The sequence below is a fragment of the Trachurus trachurus genome (assembly GCF_905171665.1).
Source record: "Trachurus trachurus genome assembly, chromosome: 22".
NCBI lineage: Eukaryota > Metazoa > Chordata > Actinopteri > Carangiformes > Carangidae > Trachurus > Trachurus trachurus.
The window spans coordinates 4,610,062-4,631,146 of NC_139907.1; the positions used below are offsets into that span (position 1 = coordinate 4,610,062).

General features: G+C 40.4%; 1 protein-coding gene across 1 annotated transcript in view; it reads right to left on the reverse strand.

Annotated features, from left to right (window-relative positions):
- Positions 1–21,085, reverse strand: part of exoc3l4 (exocyst complex component 3-like 4) — a gene marked incomplete at its 5' end in the record, with an annotated part of 51,585 nt that overhangs the window by 17,442 nt on the left and 13,058 nt on the right. Inside the window, 10 exons of the mRNA XM_083998524.1 lie at positions 538–659; positions 1,309–1,461; positions 2,200–2,322; positions 4,418–4,541; positions 7,672–7,770; positions 10,008–10,108; positions 10,481–10,606; positions 10,787–10,904; positions 12,863–13,484; positions 16,163–16,411. Coding sequence (XP_083854650.1) covers positions 538–659; positions 1,309–1,461; positions 2,200–2,322; positions 4,418–4,541; positions 7,672–7,770; positions 10,008–10,108; positions 10,481–10,606; positions 10,787–10,904; positions 12,863–13,484; positions 16,163–16,411 — 1,837 coding nt within the window. The remainder of the gene's footprint in view (positions 1–537; positions 660–1,308; positions 1,462–2,199; positions 2,323–4,417; positions 4,542–7,671; positions 7,771–10,007; positions 10,109–10,480; positions 10,607–10,786; positions 10,905–12,862; positions 13,485–16,162; positions 16,412–21,085) is intronic.

The following is a 21,085-nucleotide window of genomic DNA, read 5'->3' on the forward strand; positions in this document are numbered from 1 at the left end:
CACTGTAGATGTTTTTGTCTCATTCAAAAACCTGAGAAAGTTCATGCACTTTATGTGTTAGCATGTTAGCTAAGATGTTGAACATGAACGTGTTAGCGCTCTGCCATTGTGAGCATATCAACATGCTAACCAAGATGTTGAACATGATTAGAAACACTTTTGCCCAGTTGATGTGAGCATGTTAGCATGATGCTAACTAAGATACTGAACATAAAATCAACATTTTAGCTCTATTTTGTTAGCACATTAGCATGCTAACCAAGATGTTGGACTTTAATCAACATGTTCATGTTGACCTCCATTTGTCCAGCTAATTAGCGCCGTGTTGGCAGAGTCTTTTTCCTTCATCATACTTGTGGTGTTTCGACCAACTGGTAGCCTACAAACCAAACGTTTTGTAGATTTTAGACCAGTGACTCCCTACATCAGTCACTAGAGCATCATGGGATCTATCTACCTAGGCTATCTATCTACCAAAGAATACAAGAGAGTAGCCTTTTAAAAACATTTTTTGTAGGATTTACTATTCATGCTCACCTGAAGTCGGGGTATTTTGTCACTAAAGGCTCAAGGTGGCTCTTTATGTCCTTCTTGTCTTTCTGTCCGATGATAACACTCAGGTCGTCTCCCACTGACTGAAGCCACTCATGAGTCGTCTCCTACAACAGAAGAAACAATGAGTGAACTGCTGCTGACTTTACATATGATTATAATTCTTTTAAAACACTGTTCAAATTACTTCTCCAATCTTTGCTTTTGGATTAATTATTGAATAATCAAACTATTTCCGGACCATTTACTTCAGCTCATTGCCATCGCAGTCAGACAGTAATTCGACTAAAAGAACTGCATTGAGTAGCTTCTGATTTTAGACAGTTGTATTTTTCTTGGGTATCTTTATTCTCTGTTATTTACACTTTTGATCCACATTTCAGTGACAAATGTACATATATTGATTTATCTGAGAACTTCAGTAAATTTGCAGATCCAGAACTGATACAAAATATAATCAACCAATAAATGATGATGCATTGTTATAGGTAATATAATCTATAATCATAGTTTAAGGGTAAGTGTGGTAGGTAAAAGAGCTTAGTACTTGTTCTTCTCCTTTTTTAAGAGGGGCTATGAGCTGATACCCAATTCATATGTTTTTAATGCAAACTCTGAAAACAAATGATTTGAGGTTTGTACCTCAAAGCTGCAAAAATCTACTTTTATATAACATCTAGTCAGACAATGTGCAGACCAAACAGAGAGGCTGTTGATGTTGATTAAGGAGTATAACGTTTTTTTTGTTTTTTTTACCATTTCGTCAAACACAAGACAAAGTTTAGACCACTGTCCACGGATCTTTCCTGCCGCCGTCTCGTGTTTCTGGTTCTTGCAAGAGTAGTTGTTCTTCATCAGCTGGCCGATGTATTCCTTCACCACGTGGTAGTGGAGGCGGCTCGCAAACTCCTGTTGCCAGGAAACATATACACACACACACCCATGCAAACACACACACACACACACACACACACACACACACACACACACACATACAGTAAGGAGGGATGTGGCACAAAAACAGGACAGGCACAAAAAAGGGGAAATGTTAAATGAAGTCAGGAGACATTTGGGTCTTTATTCGTCCATCACATGATCAGCAGCTTTCAGATCATCTGAGCCGACACCTCCACTTCCACGTATTCATTTGTCCCAAGAGTTGCCAGGAGTTCACACATCTAACCGAGATGTTTTCTGCAGTGGCAGCATCCGGCCAAAAACAATGGTGCCCAGATTGATTCACTGGAACTTCCAAGAGGGTCGACGAAAAGTAAATAAAGACTTCCCCTGCTGCAGATCTCCGAAGCGATTATAGAGAGAAGCTTTAACAATGAATTATTTTTCTTTTCCATCTTCTTCAGCTTTTGTGCTCATTAAACAAAGTAGCCTATCGTCTTATAAATACAACGAAACAAACATTAAACCACCTGTTCATGTGATTTTTTTTAACCAAAGGCCTCGGTTCTATATCTGGTTCGACTAATGAGGGGAAAATACCAATAATGATTTGGCCCTGACTGGAAAATATATCAGATTATTTTCTTTGGAGAGCAGCCAATCATGATTGCATGACTGGTGCCATTATTGTGTGTATATTGTCTAATGAGTTCGCTGTAAAGAATTATCAGCTGGTGTTGTTTTCCTCACCTGGGCGTGAGGAGGCCTCATGAGAGCGCAGTGCTGGGAAAGCCGTTCTGTCTGCTTGTAAAGCTGACTGAAGTCTTCATCATTGGTCAGCCACTTCCTGGTCATCATTCTTCTCAGGTACACCTGCAGAAACAATACGGACAGATGAGTCAGACTGGAAAACTCCAACCAGGATCAACATTACAACTACACAACAACACAAGGGGATGCTATTTTTAAAAACGTTTTTAACTTTCCCATTTGAGATACCAAAGTCAGTGCTTTATTCTCCACTCAAGCTTCACTGCATTACTGTTTGCCACCTTTTCATTAGCAAGTCCAGCTGCAGGGTGGATTGGATGAGTTCGCATATAAAAAAGAAAATGATGCAATGAATTTCTTCATTCATTTTCATTTCCCTATGTTTGTTCATATTGTTCATTGTTCAAGTTTGGGATTTTTAATTATTATTAAGGTAAAACAAGAAAACAAAAATAATGAAAGAATGTGGGAGGTGAGCAAAGGTCAACAGGTCATGTCCCATGAAATATTTGCAAGTATTTGAGTCAACAAAAAGTAGAAACATTTCAGGATTAATATTAGTATTTTCCAGGCAGTATCTGTGTATAATAAGAAAAAAAACTATTTGTGCATGTTCATTTCAGTCATTTCTTCTGTCGACAGCCTTGAGACAAGAAACTAGTCCAGAGGCTGCGCTTAACACAAACAATTTATACGATATGACAATCAGCAGTGCAGTTTGGAAGACAACAAGTTGTGCAGAGGAAAAAGATGATGCTAAAATAAATCAATGTCTGATGTTGGAAGGAGAAAACGTGGGGCTGGTGTTCAAAGCACGAAAGGCCCCGGTGAATTGCCATGAGCTGATGACCATCCTCCAAGACAGTGGGAGGGTCGTCACCGGTAAAACAAAAAATACCAACCAATCACGGATGCTGGCTTTTGAAATAGTGAAGAAAAGCTGCTTTTATTCAACATGTAGCGGGAAACAGAAAATCTTTTTGCGCTTTGTACTGTTGATCGGATACAAACAAGCAGAGGTGGGAGAAAGGTGGGAGACATTGTTGCAAGTCTAAGTAGAGTCTCAAGTCTTTGCTCTCAAGTCCCAAGTCAAGTCCAAGACCTAAGATTTTTGTTTCGAGTCCCAAACAAATCGATTATAACTAATGATACGTAAAGACCATGACCACGGCTCAATTGTTAAGTTGTTTATATTTTATTGTTAATGTTCTGCCACTTATTCATCTGTTTATTTTTATTAATATTTCATTGTGATATGCTTTGTCAATATAAGCACTGCTTTCTCATGCCAATAAAGCTATTTAAAATTGAAATAAATTGAGAGATATCTTTCGTATCTTTTTTTTTTTAATTATACAGCCAAGACTGATAACAGGATTGGGTTCTATATACGTAGAACATCTCTGGCTGGCTGCTACAGTATAACATTGATGTGACACTTTTTAAAATATTTTAATATTTGACTCGAATTTCAAGTCAAGAGGGTTAAGTCCAAGTAGAGTCTCAAGTCTTTTTTTGATTTGATCAAGCAAGTCTTAAGTCATCAAAATCAGGACTCGAGTCCAAGTCAAGTCTCAAGGCTCGAGTCCAAGTCCCCACCTCTGCGAACAAGTGCTTTGTAGGTGTAAAATTGGCCGTTTAGCACTGTTGACAGATTGTGGATACAGATAGGAGAACGCCAAATACTTAGAAAGTTATAGTTTCTGTGTGATGGAGGTAAAACTTGTTCCTCTAACCTAACCTGTGGTGCCAAAGCTAAACCATATACAGTATTACCCAAACATTCATTGTTGAGGAAGTTACCAATTACCTCCCTTGCCTTCTCTTGGTCGGGCATCTCACCAAGACACTGTTAGTTCACGCCTGGTTGGCAATTTACCACATTGACTTACGTCCTGTTTTCACTTCTGATTTATCGTTGTACAATATTGTGCTGCTGGTACAGAGGAGGTTCAGGAAAGGAGTATCCTCTTTCCATTTCCTCTTTTACAAACCACAAAAGAAAACGACTGCTGGTTTTGAGGAAACAAAAATGGAGGATTGATGATTGATCAGTGATCCGTTATCCTACCTTATTGTCTCTTTTTTATTTATTATGCATATTGTGGAGCGTCTACCCAACCCAAGCTTCTCACAATGTACGTACTTGTACATCTATGTAACAATAAACTTCTTGAATCTTGAATCTTGAATCTACCTGGACCTCCACTTTGAACTGCTCCTCCATGCTCTGCAGGAACCTGGTGATGAGCAGCGTCACCTCTCTCTTGAACTCCTCCACCTCTTTGGGACAGGCAGCCTTATACTCGTCCATGTGCTGCCTGCAAGAGAAAAAACAGGACACAACATTTATAACGTGATATTTAACTTGTGTAAAGTTTTGGCGCTTTTATGTCTATAAAAACTGCTCCAATTCCTGCAGTGGTCTCTGCATCTGACTTTACCTCAGTTTTAAAGGGATAGTTCAACATTTTGGCAAATTGGCCCATTGCCATAATCCCTATAGTCATAGCAGTACCTTTAATTGAATAGAATAGAATAGAATAGAATACTTGTCGGTGCAAGCTAGTTTTAGAACGGCGGAGCAGAGCCGTGAGCTGCTCAGGCTAATGGAGGCTCATGGGATTTCTTGGTTTCCCTCATCAAACTCACCAAATACACAATCCAACAACTCCAAAACGCTCTGGTGGACAAGTTGTGACCTGCACATTCACCACGCTATGAGATAATAACACAACGTTACCAGACAGAGTTGTTTTAGAGGGAAATTCATGGAAAACCGCTGATGCACGTTGGGGGCAGTTTTTCAGCAAGCAGTCTCGTGCGAGTCGCAACTTGTCCACCAGAGCGTTTTGGAGTTGTTGGATTGTGTATTTGATGAGTTTGATGAGGGAAACCAAGAAATACCATTAGCCTCCGTAGCGTAGCTCTGAGCAGCTCGCGGCTCTGCTCCGCCGTTCTAAAAATAGCTTGCACCAACAATTAAAGGTAATGAACCTACTAACTGCCATGACTGACTATAGGGATTATGGCAATGGGCCAATTTGCCAAAATGTTGAACTATCCCTTTAAGATGCATTTCATATCCAAACTATCCAGATAGAATACAATTCGACCGGATAGCATTTACACCTGGCATTAATATGCATCTTCACTGTCCACATTGAGATCCAATCACATATTTGCACGGGTAAATTTAGTAGAACTATTTCCACACGCGTAGTTGTATGTGGATACAGGACGTATTACTGTTTATACTTGTATTCAATGTGGTCACAATGTGTCCTTGACCTTCAGAGGTGGTTTGGCCGATCGGATCACAATCTGTCCTCAATCTGTCTTTACACCTGTACTTTCATTTGGTAAAGCAGTATCCGATCACTGAAAATGGCTGTTAATACCAGGTGTAAATGGGGTAACAGTCAGGAGGAATCGTCCTCTGGGACATGAAGATCTGTGTGAAATCTCACTGTGATCCATCAAGTCGCTGTTGAGGCATTTCAGTTTGACCTTTTACTGGAATCTGTTTTTCCAGAGACAGTGTCCCCGTTTTCTAATGCACCACTTCCTCCTTAAACAGGAGCATTAATAAGAATCATCATCATGAGTAGTCAATCAAATAAGTCTTTAAAGCCACAAAGCAGAACAAAGAATCCAAGTATTATAGTAACAGACATCACCTTTATGATAAATAATAACTGATCATTATGCTTCTCTAAACTATAGTTGTTGTTTATACTGTGAAACTCTTGAGTTCTTGGCTTTTGTATTGTAAATAAAACACACGCACACAAACAACATTTTTCCCTTTTGACCTCTGACATGTTTTGGTTTCTTCTTGGGAAAAAGACACAACTTCATTTTCTTGTGCTTGTTCCAGTGTTTCTCATGAACATTCAAACCCACAAAAACAGTTTTTAGGTGTTAAATTATGTCTGTTGCGTTGTGTTTAGCATGTTTTGAACTTAATTTCATGTAGTCAGTGCTTCTTTTCTGCTCAGCACAGCTGCGGTGCATCAAGTCGAGAAACCAGACGTCCTTGAACGACCCGACGTAACACTACAGCCATCTGTTGTGACTGGATCTGCCTGCTGCATGGTTTTGGTTCTGTGCCTCCACTCTCGCTGCTTTCGTTTTCCCATGCGAACAACGCAGCAGCAGCGTTTCGCGCTCGCAGCCCCGATTCCCGGAAACCATGTGAGGCGGCGTCTCTGCCAGAGCTGGCTGCCATCTCCTCCAATCCAAGGCGAGTTGCATGACCTCATTTCAAGAGGGTATGCAATGCATGCAGCGAGCCAGCCTCTACTGTGCAGTCTAGAGGAGCATTCCCCCCTAAACAACTCTGAGCCAGAGTTGGCATGAACACTCGGAGTTCAGTCAAGAATAGCTCAGAGATAAATCAGCCAAAAAAACAAAAGCTCCTCTGGCCTTTTAAAATCTCACAACATACACCAGTCTAAAGTATAACACTGTGTAGACTTTCCTTCATAATAAAAGCCCAAACTCTGACTTAAATTCTCACAATATAGTAGTAGTAAATAATATTTAATGCACATCTGATGTTGGACATTTATTTTGAAAAATAACACATGCAGTTGAAATGGTCCTCCTCAGTTTCTTATTATTTGCTCTGAATGCAAAGATATCATTTTCTTATTAATGTGGCCTGAATGCAGTGAATCTTGTTTTGTTTTGTGGGCCTATATTTTGTGCAATGTGATATTTATTCACTTTTGTGAATATGCTCTGAATGCAGAGATGCATTAGAAGTCAAATATATCGTTTTGTTGGTCTCCATGTTGTGCAGTTTGATATTTTTTTATTCACTTCTGTACATGCAGTTGTCATGGTCCCCCTCAGTTTCATGTGCCCTGAAATGCACTTTGCTCAATAAAGAGCAAAATGAGTTTTTAAAGGCTTTAAAAATAAAATCTTGGTTTGAATTCTATAAAAGTGGGTCGCGACTTAATGATCATGGGAAAATGTGGGTCCCAGAATGAGACTAGTTGAGAACCCCTGGTCTAAAGTATAAAACTGTGTAGACTTTCCTTCAAAATAAAAGCCCAAACATGTTCCAAGAAGTTAGTTACAGTATGAAGTGGCAGCATTTTTATTAGATTTTTTCATTTTACTTCACATTTTAACTTTTGCATATTGATCTTTGACTAATGCATCAGGCTTTGTGGCCTTTCAAATGAGAGCTTGCGTTCAAGGACCCTACATGTCAGAAGGTTAATAATAGAAATAGAAATAAAAGTGAATTTTCACTCCCCGTGGGCAATAAAGATGAATCATTTTGTGTTTGATAGATAGAAATAAATTTACTAAATGTCCCTGTGGACATTCTTAGCTTTTATTTTGAAGGTGAACATGAGTGAAGAAACAGCTGTGATCTCATTCCTGTGCCTGGCTGTCGGTGTAAAATGCCCTGCAGGAAGTCACGTGACTTACAGTAAAGAAGTGAAGGCGTTGATGTATGTTATCTGATACTCCGTCCAGAGCGGCTGCGGTTTCAGATCGCCGCAGCAACGGTTGAACTCCTCCTCAAACCTGCAGAGGGAGAAGAGGATTTAGTTTTTTCAGACGACTTGACAGGGTTAAAACAAACCAAAACACTCCCACATGCATAAAAGGATTCTGGGAGTCTTTCATAAACATTAAGTGAAATCATGTTTATCCATTAAACATAATCATCCCAAAATTGGCCTCAGGGGAATTAACAGAGAAGATGAAATGACAGGGATTTTACATTAAAAAGTGCAGATTGTTTATTATTCTCACAACAGATTTGCAGAAAAAAATCACAAAAACAAGCAACATGGAGATGATGGAGTTTTTTAAGACAAAACTAAGAACTAAATCTGCTTTAAATCTGATTTACAGCTATAGAGTTGGAATTAGACTTCAGTAATTCCCACTTTTACTGGTCTGTCACGTGAACTGAGTAGTTTTCCCTCTGGTTGTTTATGTTATGTTATTGTTTATCTTCATAGATAGAATAATTTCCTTTTTCCTGCGACTGTATATTTGGAGCAGAACTGATGATACATCTCCTCAGGAAGAGGAGGAGTCGGGTGCTTCATCTGATCTCCGTCTATTTTAGTTTTGAGATAAAGAGTGATGAGGCCGAGGGTCTTATCTTCTCCGTGTTAAAACTGTGGTGGGGAAGTTAAAACAAAACAAAACAGACGGAGCAGATATTCTCACGTTGCTTAATAACCGTGGTTGCAGCAGGATCCTGTTTCTGCTGTGTTTAAGTTTGTTTTTCTGGTTTCCCCCCAAAACACACACCCACACACACACATGCACACCTTCCTCTTTTACCTCTTTACCAATACTTTCCTATAAAGCAGCTGATTGTCTCATAATGTTCTTATTGAAAATAGGCAACGCTGAGAGGAATCTGGATAGTTATCAGTTCAGAGTTTATGTTTAAAACCAAAACAAAGAGCAATGAGGGCTGAAAGGCTGCAGAGTTCCTCGTTACCCCGAGGCCACGAAGAAAATAATCAAATCTGTTTTATATTGTGACCTACAGTACAGTCGCCTCTGTGTGGCCGTTTCCCTCCAGCAAAGCTGCAGTAAATACGGTTAAAATCAAGATCTTGCCTTCCTGAGAGTTAAAAATGTTTTGCAGGACTGACTTTTTATGATATAAAATGTCATCTAGTCACTTTTAATCCCTGGGGGGTTAGATTGCATCATAATTAGTGCGTGTTTTCATGAGTTTCATGAAATTCCCTTAAAGTCAGAGTTCACGTCCTTGAAAATCTGGAAAACCTGGAAAATGGTTGACCAATTTTCCAGTCATGGAAAGCACATGGAAAATTAGAAAAAAAAAAGTCAAATGTCCTGGAAAAGCTTGAGTTGAAATATGATTTATCACATTATGACATCAGCTACCAGAGCTCTGTTTGACTTTTTCAGACCCTGCTAAGGATTTTGTTTCCCAAAAAAAACATGTTTGTGCTGTTCTATGATAAATTTGTCATCATTTCTTAGCATTTAAGAGATTATTTCATAAATTAGAGCCATAGACTGCACATATTTAAATCAGATTTCTGGGAGAGAGAATGAGGGAGAAGAATAAACACAGAAACAAACTGATTAAATTTACAAAACAAGGTACCATTGACGAAAAGAACACTTCTCCAAAGCATGAATGGGACAGGGATGCATGTATGGCAGAAAAACTAATGTCTGTCAGACAGCTGAAAATGTCCTGGAAAAGTCCTGGAAAACGATTTCAAGAAAAAAGTGGGAACCCTGAAAGTGTTTATAAGATGGCTGAACATTGATCACCAATATCTAATCACTTATTAAAACATTTGTTGGACCTCTGTGCCCTGGCTGCATCTTTCTGTCATTCAGTAGCTTATGCAAACGTAGGCCAACACACCCACTCCAGCTGACTTGTTTGCAGGATCACGCCAGGGTCAACACTGCTCTAAACACTGACAGAGAGAAAATCGCTCATATGGCGCCACCTATTGTTTTACACGGGTAACTCCTTAGACCTCGAATATAAGACGAGGCGTCATTTTCAGGCATTTTTCAAGGGAAAATACGGTATTTCCCAGGTCCAAATTAGTGTTTGAGCCAAATTTGGAGAAGGTCCTTCAAGACGCTACGGAGATATCTCGTTTATGTTGCATTGTAGTGTTTGAATAAAAGGAGTTTTATAAATAAAGTTAATTAATTCATCCATTAGTTTGTGTTTCTGCTGTGCTAATTGCACACGTTCATTATATTCTCTGTTTATTTTGTGTATGTGCTGAGTGACAGACCTTCGAGGAAATGGTTTCAGTTCCTGCAGGTAGATGGAGAGGACTCTCTGCTCCAGCTCAGCATCGATCATCTTAGAGGTCGTTGCAGCTGCATTCACCAACTGAGGAGAAAAACAGTTTGATCAGTCCAGTCGATGTGAGACTCTCTGCTGCCACCACGTGGCCAAAGCGTTGTACTGCAACCAGGAAAACTAATCTCACAGAGAACACAAAACACAAAAACATACTTATTAATCAATATAGCATTTATAAATATTAACTGTATGTCTTGGATGACCTGTTTTCTAACTTTTTTTCACCCCAAACAAATACTGGAAGTTAATTCCTTCCAATATGAGGACTGGGTTAGTGTCTTTCTCTTGAGTACCTACTTCAATAGACTGTACACTAAAGACACACAGGTATTTCCTACACTGTTATACTATAAAACATGTCTAATCTCATGATCCTTTGACGATGTCTCAGTGTCGTACCCTGCAGATGTCTATATGGATCTCAGAGTCGAGGAACTTGTCGTCGTTTCGTGGCTTCTCCCGACCCTTCCAACATTCGTCATTTTCAAGTCCAATGATTCTGCCAAGTGAAGGGTTCAGGTCCGCCTGCAGTAACAGACAGAGAGAGAGAGGCCGCGCAGTGTGAATGACTGAATGATATGAAGATATAAACACATAATAACACACAAAATGACACAATAACAAAAAACTGGAACCAGCTTCTTATTATGGTGTTGTCGATGTAGATAAAATACAATCTCGCCAACGAGACGTCAGCATCCTCACCTTCATTTTGTTGCAATATTTCTCTTCCAGCTGCTTCAGGAAGTTTTCTTCCAGCTGCAACTCGGTGCTTTCGTCTTCCATTTCGGGCTGCAGGGACGGATTTCCCATGACGTTCTCGCTGAAAAGATTTCAAAACATTGAATTGAAGTGAAACGAATGTTGAAGAAGACATGTCGACACCAGTTTGGATTTTATCAGGACTTTGGGACGACTTTGCATGAAGGGTTTGGGAACAAGACACAACAGTTACAGTGGCATAAAATATTCACAAAAACCAAATGTGTAAGAGAGCTAATCATTTCTTTTAGATCATGCTTAGTACATATAATAACAATATTTTGACTTATCTGTGTAGCAAGAAAGTCTGCATTTAGTATGAGATACTGAATAAAAAGCTACTAGAGAGAACTGTGGACATGACCTGATTATATTTTTCCATTCGGGCCTCAGGAGAGTGTTGTGCCTCTTTTATGTGGCTCTTTATCAGATCAGCTGTTTATTTTTGGTTTCAGCTCAGTTTTTCGGTTTGGTTTGGCCTCATTCAACAAATAATGTCACTAAGTCTTTTTCAACTGCTTCCTCAAATCACACTTGTGGTGGTGGTGGTGGAGTTTAGGATTCCTCTAAACCCACAATCATCTTCATGTGGGTTTGCGATGTGTTAAGGTACCTCCTGTAAATCGGAGACTTCAGACTTTCTTAAAGGGTCTCCATTTTTTCTTACTTTTCTGGTGTGTAGAAGATTTTAAAACATGCACAAAAGCATCAAACTGAACCACAGTGACATTTGCACCTATACGTTTACATGCTGCTTAATAAGCCCAGTTGCTAATTAGTCGTCTAAACTGGCCGTCCACTTTCCCCTGGTGAACGTTTGTTTTTGTGGCAACTCGTTCACCAAGCTGAGCTGCAGCATAGACGTGTGGGTACATGTCTGTTAGTTAGATAAGAGGGAGGCTTCACAGAGGAACTCAGTGCAACTGTGTTTGGCCTGGTTCACTATGACTTTCCTGTATCATAATGACACCAAAAAATCTCTTAGGAGGAAGTAATTTTAGGGGAAAACCTGTATTTATGCTGTTTATGTACTGGCATGTAAATTACTGAAATTGATAAAACCCTGTTAGTCTAAAGTAAAGTCAAAAAACAATAACTAAAGTAAGTAAGTGAATTTTACTTACAAGTGTTTCTATTATAGTTAATTTGGAAAGCCTGCAGTTCCTCCAACAATCTCCATAGACTCCCATGTTAAAGGGATAGTTCAACATTTTGGCAAATTGGCCCATTGCCATAATCCCTATAGTCATAGCAGTAGGTTCGTTACCTTTAATTGTCGGTGCAAGCTATTTCTAGAACGGCGGAGCAGAGCCGTGAGCTGCTCAGAGCTACGCTACGGAGGCTTATGGGATTTCTTGGTTTCGCTCATGAAACTCATGAAATACACAATCCAACAACTCCAAAACGCTCTGGTGGACAAGTTGTGACCTGCACATTCACCACGCTATGAGATAATAACAGAACGTTACCAGATAGAGTTGTTTTAGAGGGAAATTCATGCAAAACCGCTGATGCGCGTTGCCTTCAGGGACAGTTTTTCATCAAGCAGTCTCTGTATTTACCTCTAAAACAACTCTGTCTGGTAACGTTGTGTTATTATCTCATAGCGTGGTGAATGTGCAGGTCACAACTTGTCCACCAGAGCGTTTTGGAGTTGTTGGATTGTGTATTTGATGAGTTTGATGAGGGAAACCAAGAAATCCCATTAGCCTCCATCGTTCTAAAAATAGCTTGCTCCGACAATTAAAGGTAACGAACCTACTGCTAAAACTATAGGGATTATGGCAATGGGCCAATTTGCCAAAATGTTAAACTATCCCTTTAATGCCATTCTTTTAAAGTTCTTTGATTATTGTGACGTTATCATATCAAATTGAAGTTGCCCTCAGTGTGGTGATCTTATGACCTGGTGGTACCAGACCAGCGTTGAACCAGTTAATCAGCACCACGACTACAGAGTTTGGCACTTGACCTACAACAGCGCTGACGATGTGAAAACGACCGTGTTTGTGCTCTGACCTCTTGTAGGTGTTGCTGAGCCAGTCCAGCAGACAGTACAGCTCGTTCTGCTCCGTCGCCTGCTGCTCCAGCACCTTCACGACCTGCGGGACGCCGCGGTTGTAGCTCCTCACGTAGGTGCTGAAGACCTGGAAGCTGGGCGGGTAACACCAGCGCAGCGTCCGCTTCACGCTCTCCAGGTCCTGCACGACGGTCTGACCCAGCTGACGCAAGTATTCCCCCATCCAGGTTTGTTTTTGCTCCCTCTGCATCAGATGAATGTCCTGCATCTTCACCTTCACGCCCTCGGCCACCGCCTCGCGCCACGCCTCCATCCAGCTGCCGGGGAGCGCTCCCGGCTCCTCCGCTCTCTTCTCCTCCTCCTGGATGATCCGGGCCAGAGGAAGCAGCTTCTCCATCTTCTGGAAAACGAGAGAGTTGGAGTTGGACACTATGGCGCCGATCTTCTTCCTCAGGTCTCCGTAGAGCAGGTGGAGGTCTTTCTCCTTGTTGGCCAGGTCCACGGGCGAGTCGCCGCCGCCGCAGCGCTCCCGCTCCCGCTGGAACGCCAGTCGCATCCCCAGGAGGTTGACGTGAGCCGCCTCCAGATCCTCCTCCTCGATCATCTTACTGATCTGCATCACTGGAGACAAATGTTTTACATTTCATTTCGGCTTTTCTCTACAGATCATCAAGTCTAGAAGTGTATGTTCGCCTGATTGGTTGATTGTATGGGGCACCACTCTGTATTCTTTTTTTTCTTTCTTTTCTGTATTGTGTATACATATATATCTCAATTTCATACAATGGTGTGTACATAATACATTTATGTATAGCCTACAAACTTTGTGCAATATTGGACACACATCTGCATGTGCAATCGTGTGCTATGGGATTGTGCAATTTAAGTCGATCCTGCACTTTATTGGGGCATCGTGCAATTCAATTCAATCTTGCACTTATGCACTCGTCACTTTAGCAAACAGCACTTTAGCACATAGCACTTTAACTAGCACTATAGCACTTTATAACTTCTCAGTAATCTTTTGGTCCCCTTACCCACTCTTTTAACCGTCTGTGGTCAGTTAACTGGTGGTTTATGTATGTCGTTCATATATGTTTTGTGTAAGATGTCAAGGTGTTTTGTTGTCCTAGTCCTGCCTCTTGTACTTTTTTACTTTTTGTACTTTTTATCGTCATTGTTTTTTATGTCTAACATCAACCTGCCAATGGGACTGGGGATGGAAATGAGCCACTTGGCTACAATCCCACATATTTACATGTCAATGTCCATCAATATGTACTGTTCCCATTTTTACAAAAATAAATAAATCTGAAATCTGAAATCAGATTCTTAGTGTAAACAAGCGCTCTGTCATCCTATCGGTCGACGCCAAGGTTCAGGCGTAGGAGATGTCAGACAAGGAGAAGAAATGCAAAGAGTTCTAACATGCTGCTAGACTTTCTTTCGGGGCGTTGTTAAGCATCGTGCAGCATTCTAGATGCAAAACTACACGTCCGTTCGTCATTCCTGACAATTATGATTGGGGCTGACACTGGAAATCAAATTCGTGTTGTCTAATTCTGCCTTAAGGGCGTATTCAGACCTGGCTTGTTTGGAGAAGTTGTTCCGAGACAGGGAGCATTTAACCCCAAAGACTGGTTTGTCTGTATACAACATCTACTGCATGTCTGGGTGAGGGATCCCTCCTCTGTTGCTCACCTTGAGGTTTCTCCAATTTTTCCCTGTTAGAAGGGTTTTCTATGGAGTTTTTCCTCAGTGGATGTGAGGGTCTAAGGGCAGAGGATGTTGTTATGATGCCATGGAAAGCCGGTTGAGACAAACTCTTTGTAAAAATGGGCTATACAAATAAACTTGCCTCGCCTTGTCTTCGTTTGGTTTTACACCAGACGCTCTAGTTAAGGCTGGGTTCGGGCCGAAAAAGGCTATATAGGATTACTCAGGTCAGGTTGATATATAAATACAAATGACTCGGATGGGGTTGGGCCCAGGATTCGACCGCGGTTCAGGCCAAGTCACATTTTAATTTTGATGCCTATTAAAGCAGAAGTAAGCGGAATATTTGTGTTAATATAAGTCTTAAATAGTTATATCTTCCGACAGCAATCACTTATATAGAGTGTTTGGTCTGAAACACGGGTCTGTCAGTCACTCTGCTCTGCTCTGAGCCGAGGAGAAAACTTTCCTTGTATCCTACAACCTTTATCCAATGAGGAGAGAGAACGGCATAAAGGGGCGGTCCTCTCTCTGTGTGCAGCCAAGGGATGCGCGTGAATGTGGTGACGTAGGGACGAGGGCGGGGACTGCTAACTCCATCGGCTGACAGGAAGTTAGCCAAAACCACCGGATCGCTTACTACTGCTTTAAGACTATTCCACGTTTTTTGTTTGTTTTTGTTGTCCTCTTTCTGGGTAAGATTTCTGACCAATCAGAGAACAATTGGTTTACAATGCTGAATCAGAACAAAGCAAACAAGCCACAGGTTCAAACACACCCTGAGAAAAGACTTGTACTGTGAATAAAGTGAATGGTTTGGTGACCACGGCCTTTCTGTCTCTTGTCATTTTCTACAGCCAGGATTTTAAATACACAGATAAAAGGCTGAAGAGATGTCGACTCATTTTGAACATTTCTAAACAACAACAGCTGAAGACCGATTTGTTTAACCCCTGAACGCCCACTGGCCTGTGGGTCGTGTTGCTGGGTTCATCAGGCCCTGTGTGGGTGTCACCTTAAATGTAATTCTGTCTTCTTCTTTTTTGAAACTAGGTTCTGCTTTTATCTTTATCTCTTCACTGTAAATCTGGATTGTTTATTTTGTTTTATATTTAATTGTTCTGTAAAGAACCTTTACTTGTCCTGTTGCGTAAAATGAATCATACTAATAAAGCTGTGTTGCCTTATTTGATGGTACAATTGGATATTTTCTATTGTAAACTACTTTAAGCTTCATAAATATTATCATAAATTACCATTTTTTACTTTTTTCCTGTCACTTCTATACTGCATCCTTTATTAACTGTCTTATTATGTTTCTGTTGTTGGTGTTTGATTCATTTTTATATCATGCATCATCAATCTATTAACTTTAATTAGATGAGAGGAAATCATTCAACGATTAAAGTGACGACTCGTCTTTGAGAGTTTTTAAATCTCTGCCGACGCTGTGTATTTACACCAGGAATTAGACTCGTCCCACTGTTGCCAAAACAGAGAGAGATAAAGACGTGAGTTGAATGTGTGGACAGAGGCAGAGACACCAAGGTGCCTTTGAGCAGCGAGACCCTCCAGGCTTTTACCTGACAGCAGAGTTTGGGGGATTTCTGGCAGCATGTACGTCTCCTCCACCTCTGTCTTCACCTCTTCTTCCTCTTCCTCTTTCTTTTTCTCCTCCTCCTCCTCCTCCTGCTTCTCCTCCAACGACTCTTCAGCGATGGCTCCCTTTTTTTTCCCTTTTCCCATACTCTTGACCTTCCGTTTGGCAAAATCCAGACTTTGACTCAAAGGTCCTCTGATGAACTGGTCACGGGGCGTCGTGAAGTTTGGATCTGCGGACAGAGGACACAGAGTTAATGCACAGAAAGAACTTTAACAGCAACAGTCTTTTGTTTTCCCTTCACATCAACTCCTCTGAATCAGTAAATGAACGGATCAAACTTTGGTGTGACAAACTGAAATTTCGGACTTGATGCTTGATGCACAACAATGAACTTCCTGCCTCATTGAGCAGTTAATAGCATTGATTATCTGTGCAGCCAGACTTTTATCAATACTGTTGATTTTACCTGAACTATAACAGCAAAAACCTGTCAAGATCAAGCAAGATACAGATCCATGGGAATTTTTCATTGCATTACATTAGTTTCATACAAATGTGTATTTAGGCCAATGTAACTAATTTCTGAAAGAAAAAAAAGGTGAAAAGAACTCACAAATTTACAAGAAAAAACCCACATTTTGCAAGAAAAACTGCTAAATGCACACATTTTTCTGAGAAAAGAATCCTGCAAATCCAAGTATGAAAAAATTAGCAAATTTACAGGGAATTTTTATTTTGCTAAACTCCCAAATTTGCAAAACAAAATTTTCAAATTTGGGAGAAAAAAACATTCTGATTAAGAAATTTGCTAATTTACGAGAAAAAAAATCTCACAATGTTAACGCATGGAGAAAAAAACATTAATTTGCGTTTTTTGTGAGTTTGTGTGTGTTTTTTACAACTTTCAAAGAAAAAAAATTCTGTGGAACAAAAATTCCCAAATTTAGGAGAAAAAAACTTTCAAAAAATAGCAAATTCATGATAAAAAAAAAAAAACAAGATTAATCCTGATAAACCCAGCTCCTTTTCAAGAAGGTCCACAAACACAGGTGCAAAAACCTTTGACCCCTGACATCGTCACAGCAAATAAATAAGTAAATAAAACCAATAAATTGATTAATAAACACAGACATTCACAAAAGCTGGACACAAATTAATGTGAGTTGTTTGGTCCAGACCAACATTCATATTCACATAAACACACACACATTTGCACCATGCACACACATGCAAACACACGTCTTTATGTTTCAGTGCAGCCATGAGGTGCAGAAACGTCGACGCTGAAGCTGCAGTTAAAACTTTGCCCCAGTTGTAATCTAATTAGAAATAAAGATCAATGTTGAATTAAAGATTAAAACCTTTGTACCTCCTCTGCCCTGCACTCGACATTATCTATCATATCTCAGTTTTTTAAACCTCTGAGGCGGAGATCAGTCTCCACAACATCAAACTGAAACCGAATTTAAACTTTGTGTTTCCTGTTTAACTGAAACGAACTCCAGTAAACTTTGGCTTCAGGTTTCACCTTTGTTCAGCGCCTGTGTACCTGTCGGCCGACGCGCTGGATCTGGGAATAGACAAGTCGTTATTCGTTACTGTGTTCGTTTTTCATGATGATACCGACGGTGTAACTCCACCCTGACACCACCCGAACTCCAAACTGCAGCATCGATTTCATCTATAAATGTAGATTAAACATGACGTCACGTCCACTGTTGCTGAATGGAGGGTTAATGGGTAACACTGTACAATCACTACACACTATTTTAGCACTAGTGAAGCATTATTAAACACTTCTGTAAAGCATTTTTACTTTAATGTGTCTTTAATAACAGTAATAACTGTTAAAATAAAACATTGGTAACACTTTAGAATAAGTTAACACTATTAAGCATTAATAAATACTGAATTCTTCATTTATAATGCATAAATGCTCATTAGTATGTAGTTTATACTAAATACAGTTAGTGCCTATCAATGATGAGTAATACATTTTTAACTGTGTTTATAAACTAAATACTAATGAGTATTCATGTGTTATAAATAATGAATTCAGTATTTATTAGTGCTTAACTAATGCTTAATAGTGTGTACTTATTATAAAGTGTTACCAAACATTTATTCATTCACTCACTAACCATGAATACATGTCTAAAATCGTTGTACAGTTGTATCAGTGCAGCATCTAGATACTTTGTTAATCATTTAGGCCTACTGACACTTTATAAATGATCTAATAATGAACCAATGATGTTTAAATAACTGGTTTGCACTTTGCAGTTGATATTATAGTTGATCTATACATGAATTGATTTATATATTTGTAACTCTTTTTAGACTAATAATTAGAATATTTTATGAATGTTGAATTACGTATTTAACAATGCTTAAGGTCATGTTTAATAGTGTGTAGTTAGAATAACATGTTACTGGTGAATCTGATTGTACCTGTAAAGTGAATAATGTCCCTTTAAAACACAATGTGGACAAACAGCTCCACAACTTTATTTCTAATGATGTGAAATCTGAGCGCTACAGTTTGTGTTTGACCATGTTTCCCGTTTCACCACGAGGATCCCCGGTCCGACAGAGACACAGTTTTCCCACCTTTTCCCACCTTTTCCCACCTTGACCTCAGTGTTTAGTCTAGTACGAAGAGGGGGGTATCATGCACCCCCCGGAAATATACTTCTAACCAATGTTTCTAGATTGGAAAAAATGTGTAGAAAATGATGAGCTATGTTAAAAAGTTGTCAGAATGTCCCATGTATCATTTTTATGCAAATTAGTGCCGCCATTATCGAAATAACCTAATTTCACTATATTTCAGCCAATATTGCAGATAACTGAACGAATAAGGTGTCTAGACCCATGTTTTGGGGGTCAGATATCATAATAAAACTATTCATAAAGTGATCACATGTTGGTGCCATGCTAGTAAGCAAACCTAACCCTTTTACCAATTACAAGACGCCAATATTGGAGATACCAAATAAGGTGCCTAGACAGAGGTTGTTGTGTGTTTAACCAAGGTTTATTTGGATCAAACATCATAATAGAACTCTTCTTGATGTGACCACTCATCTCTTTCCCATGCCAGATAAACAGTCAAGTAAATGGTTCTCCACTATGCATCACTCATCATCGTTTTCACTGAAATCATCAGAGTTAAACTCATCCTCTCCTTCCTCTTTCTCCTCCTCTTCCTGTTCATGCTCCCCAGTGCCATGGGGATCAACCAGTGAAGTTGGTAGGATAGGACCACAGGACCACACCGGTTTCAACACTCCTTCATCAGTCTTCATCCATCCCTGCCCCTCATCATAGGGTTTTGGTTTTTCCAGAATAGGTTCATCAGCTAGTACAAGGCGACACGGTAGTTCACACATCGGGCATGTGGCTTCAGAGCAGAGTGGCATGGAGGAAGGCGAACCAGGTCAACTTTAGACTTGCAAGTGAGTTTCTTGTCCTCCCCACCATGTTGCGTAGCAACTTGACACAGACAACATCCACTGAAGACTCACAACTCTGTCCAAACATCAGACAGGTGAATTGCTCCAACTGCCTCAGTATCTCAGGCTTGACACTCTAGCAGTCACTGACTGAATACATGAAACCTGGGATTCTTCTTCAATTGCCCCAGTTTCCGGGGCGCCAAGTGGCGCAGTGGGTTAAGCAGGCGCCCCATATATTGAGGCTATAGTCCTCGTGCAGGCGGCCCCGGTTTGAATCCTGCATCGGACGGCCCTTTCCTGCGTGTCATTCCCCCTCTCTCTGCCTCCCTATTTCCTGTCTCTCTCAACTGTACTGTCAAATAAAGGCATGAAAAAGCCAAAAATATATACATGGCAGTGGTACAGTCTTCACCACTGAACACATAGAACCCAAGAAGAGTGGTTCGGTGGTCTTCTCCCAGGGATTCTGCAAGCTCAGAGATGTTGAGAAGTTGTTGGTGTTGGATTAAAGAAGCTTCCTGGATCTTCACACTGTAGGGGTCTGATGAAGTCAGCTTTAGCAGCCTTGCCCACAGCTTCTGCTCGTACTGTAACACGTTCATCTCAACATCAATGGGGACAGGTGCACCAGAAGCCAGGCAGTAGTAGTATTGCAGAATCCCTGGGAGAAGACCACCGCACCACTCTTCTTGGGTTCTATGTGTTCAGTGGAGAAGACTGTACCAGTGCCATCAAAGGGAGAAGGAAGGTGGGGCCCTTGAAGAAGAATCCCAGGTTTCACGTATTCAGACAACTCAGTGACTGCTGGAGTGTCAAGCCTGAGATACTGAGGCAGTTGGAGCAATTCACCTGTCTGATGTTTGGACAGAGTTGTGAGTCTTCAGTGGATGTTGTCCCTGCCAAGTTGCTACGCAACATGGTGGGGGAGGACAAGAAACTCACTTGCAAGTCTAAAGTTGACCTGGTTCGCCTTCCTCCATGCCACTCTGCTCTGAAGCCACATGCCCGATGTGTGAACTACCGTGTCGCCTTGTATAGGTGAGCTGATGAACCTATTCTGGAAAAACCAAAACCCTATGATGAGGGGCAGGGATGGATGAAGACTGATGAAGGAGTGTTGAAATCGGCGTGGTCCTGTGGTCCTATCCTACCAACTTCACTGGTTTATCCCCATGACACTGCAGAGCATGAACAGGAAGAGGAGGAGAAAGAGGAAGGAGAGGATGAGTTTAACTTTGAAGATTTCAGTGAAAACGATGATGAGTGATGCATAGTGGAGAACCATTTACTTGACTGTTTATCTGGCATGGGAAAGAGAAGAGTGGTCACATCAAGAAGAGTTCTATTATGATGTTTGATCCAAATAAACCTTGGTTAAACACACAACAACCTCTGTCTAGGCACCTTATTTGGTATCTCCAATATTGGCGTCTTGTAATTGGTAA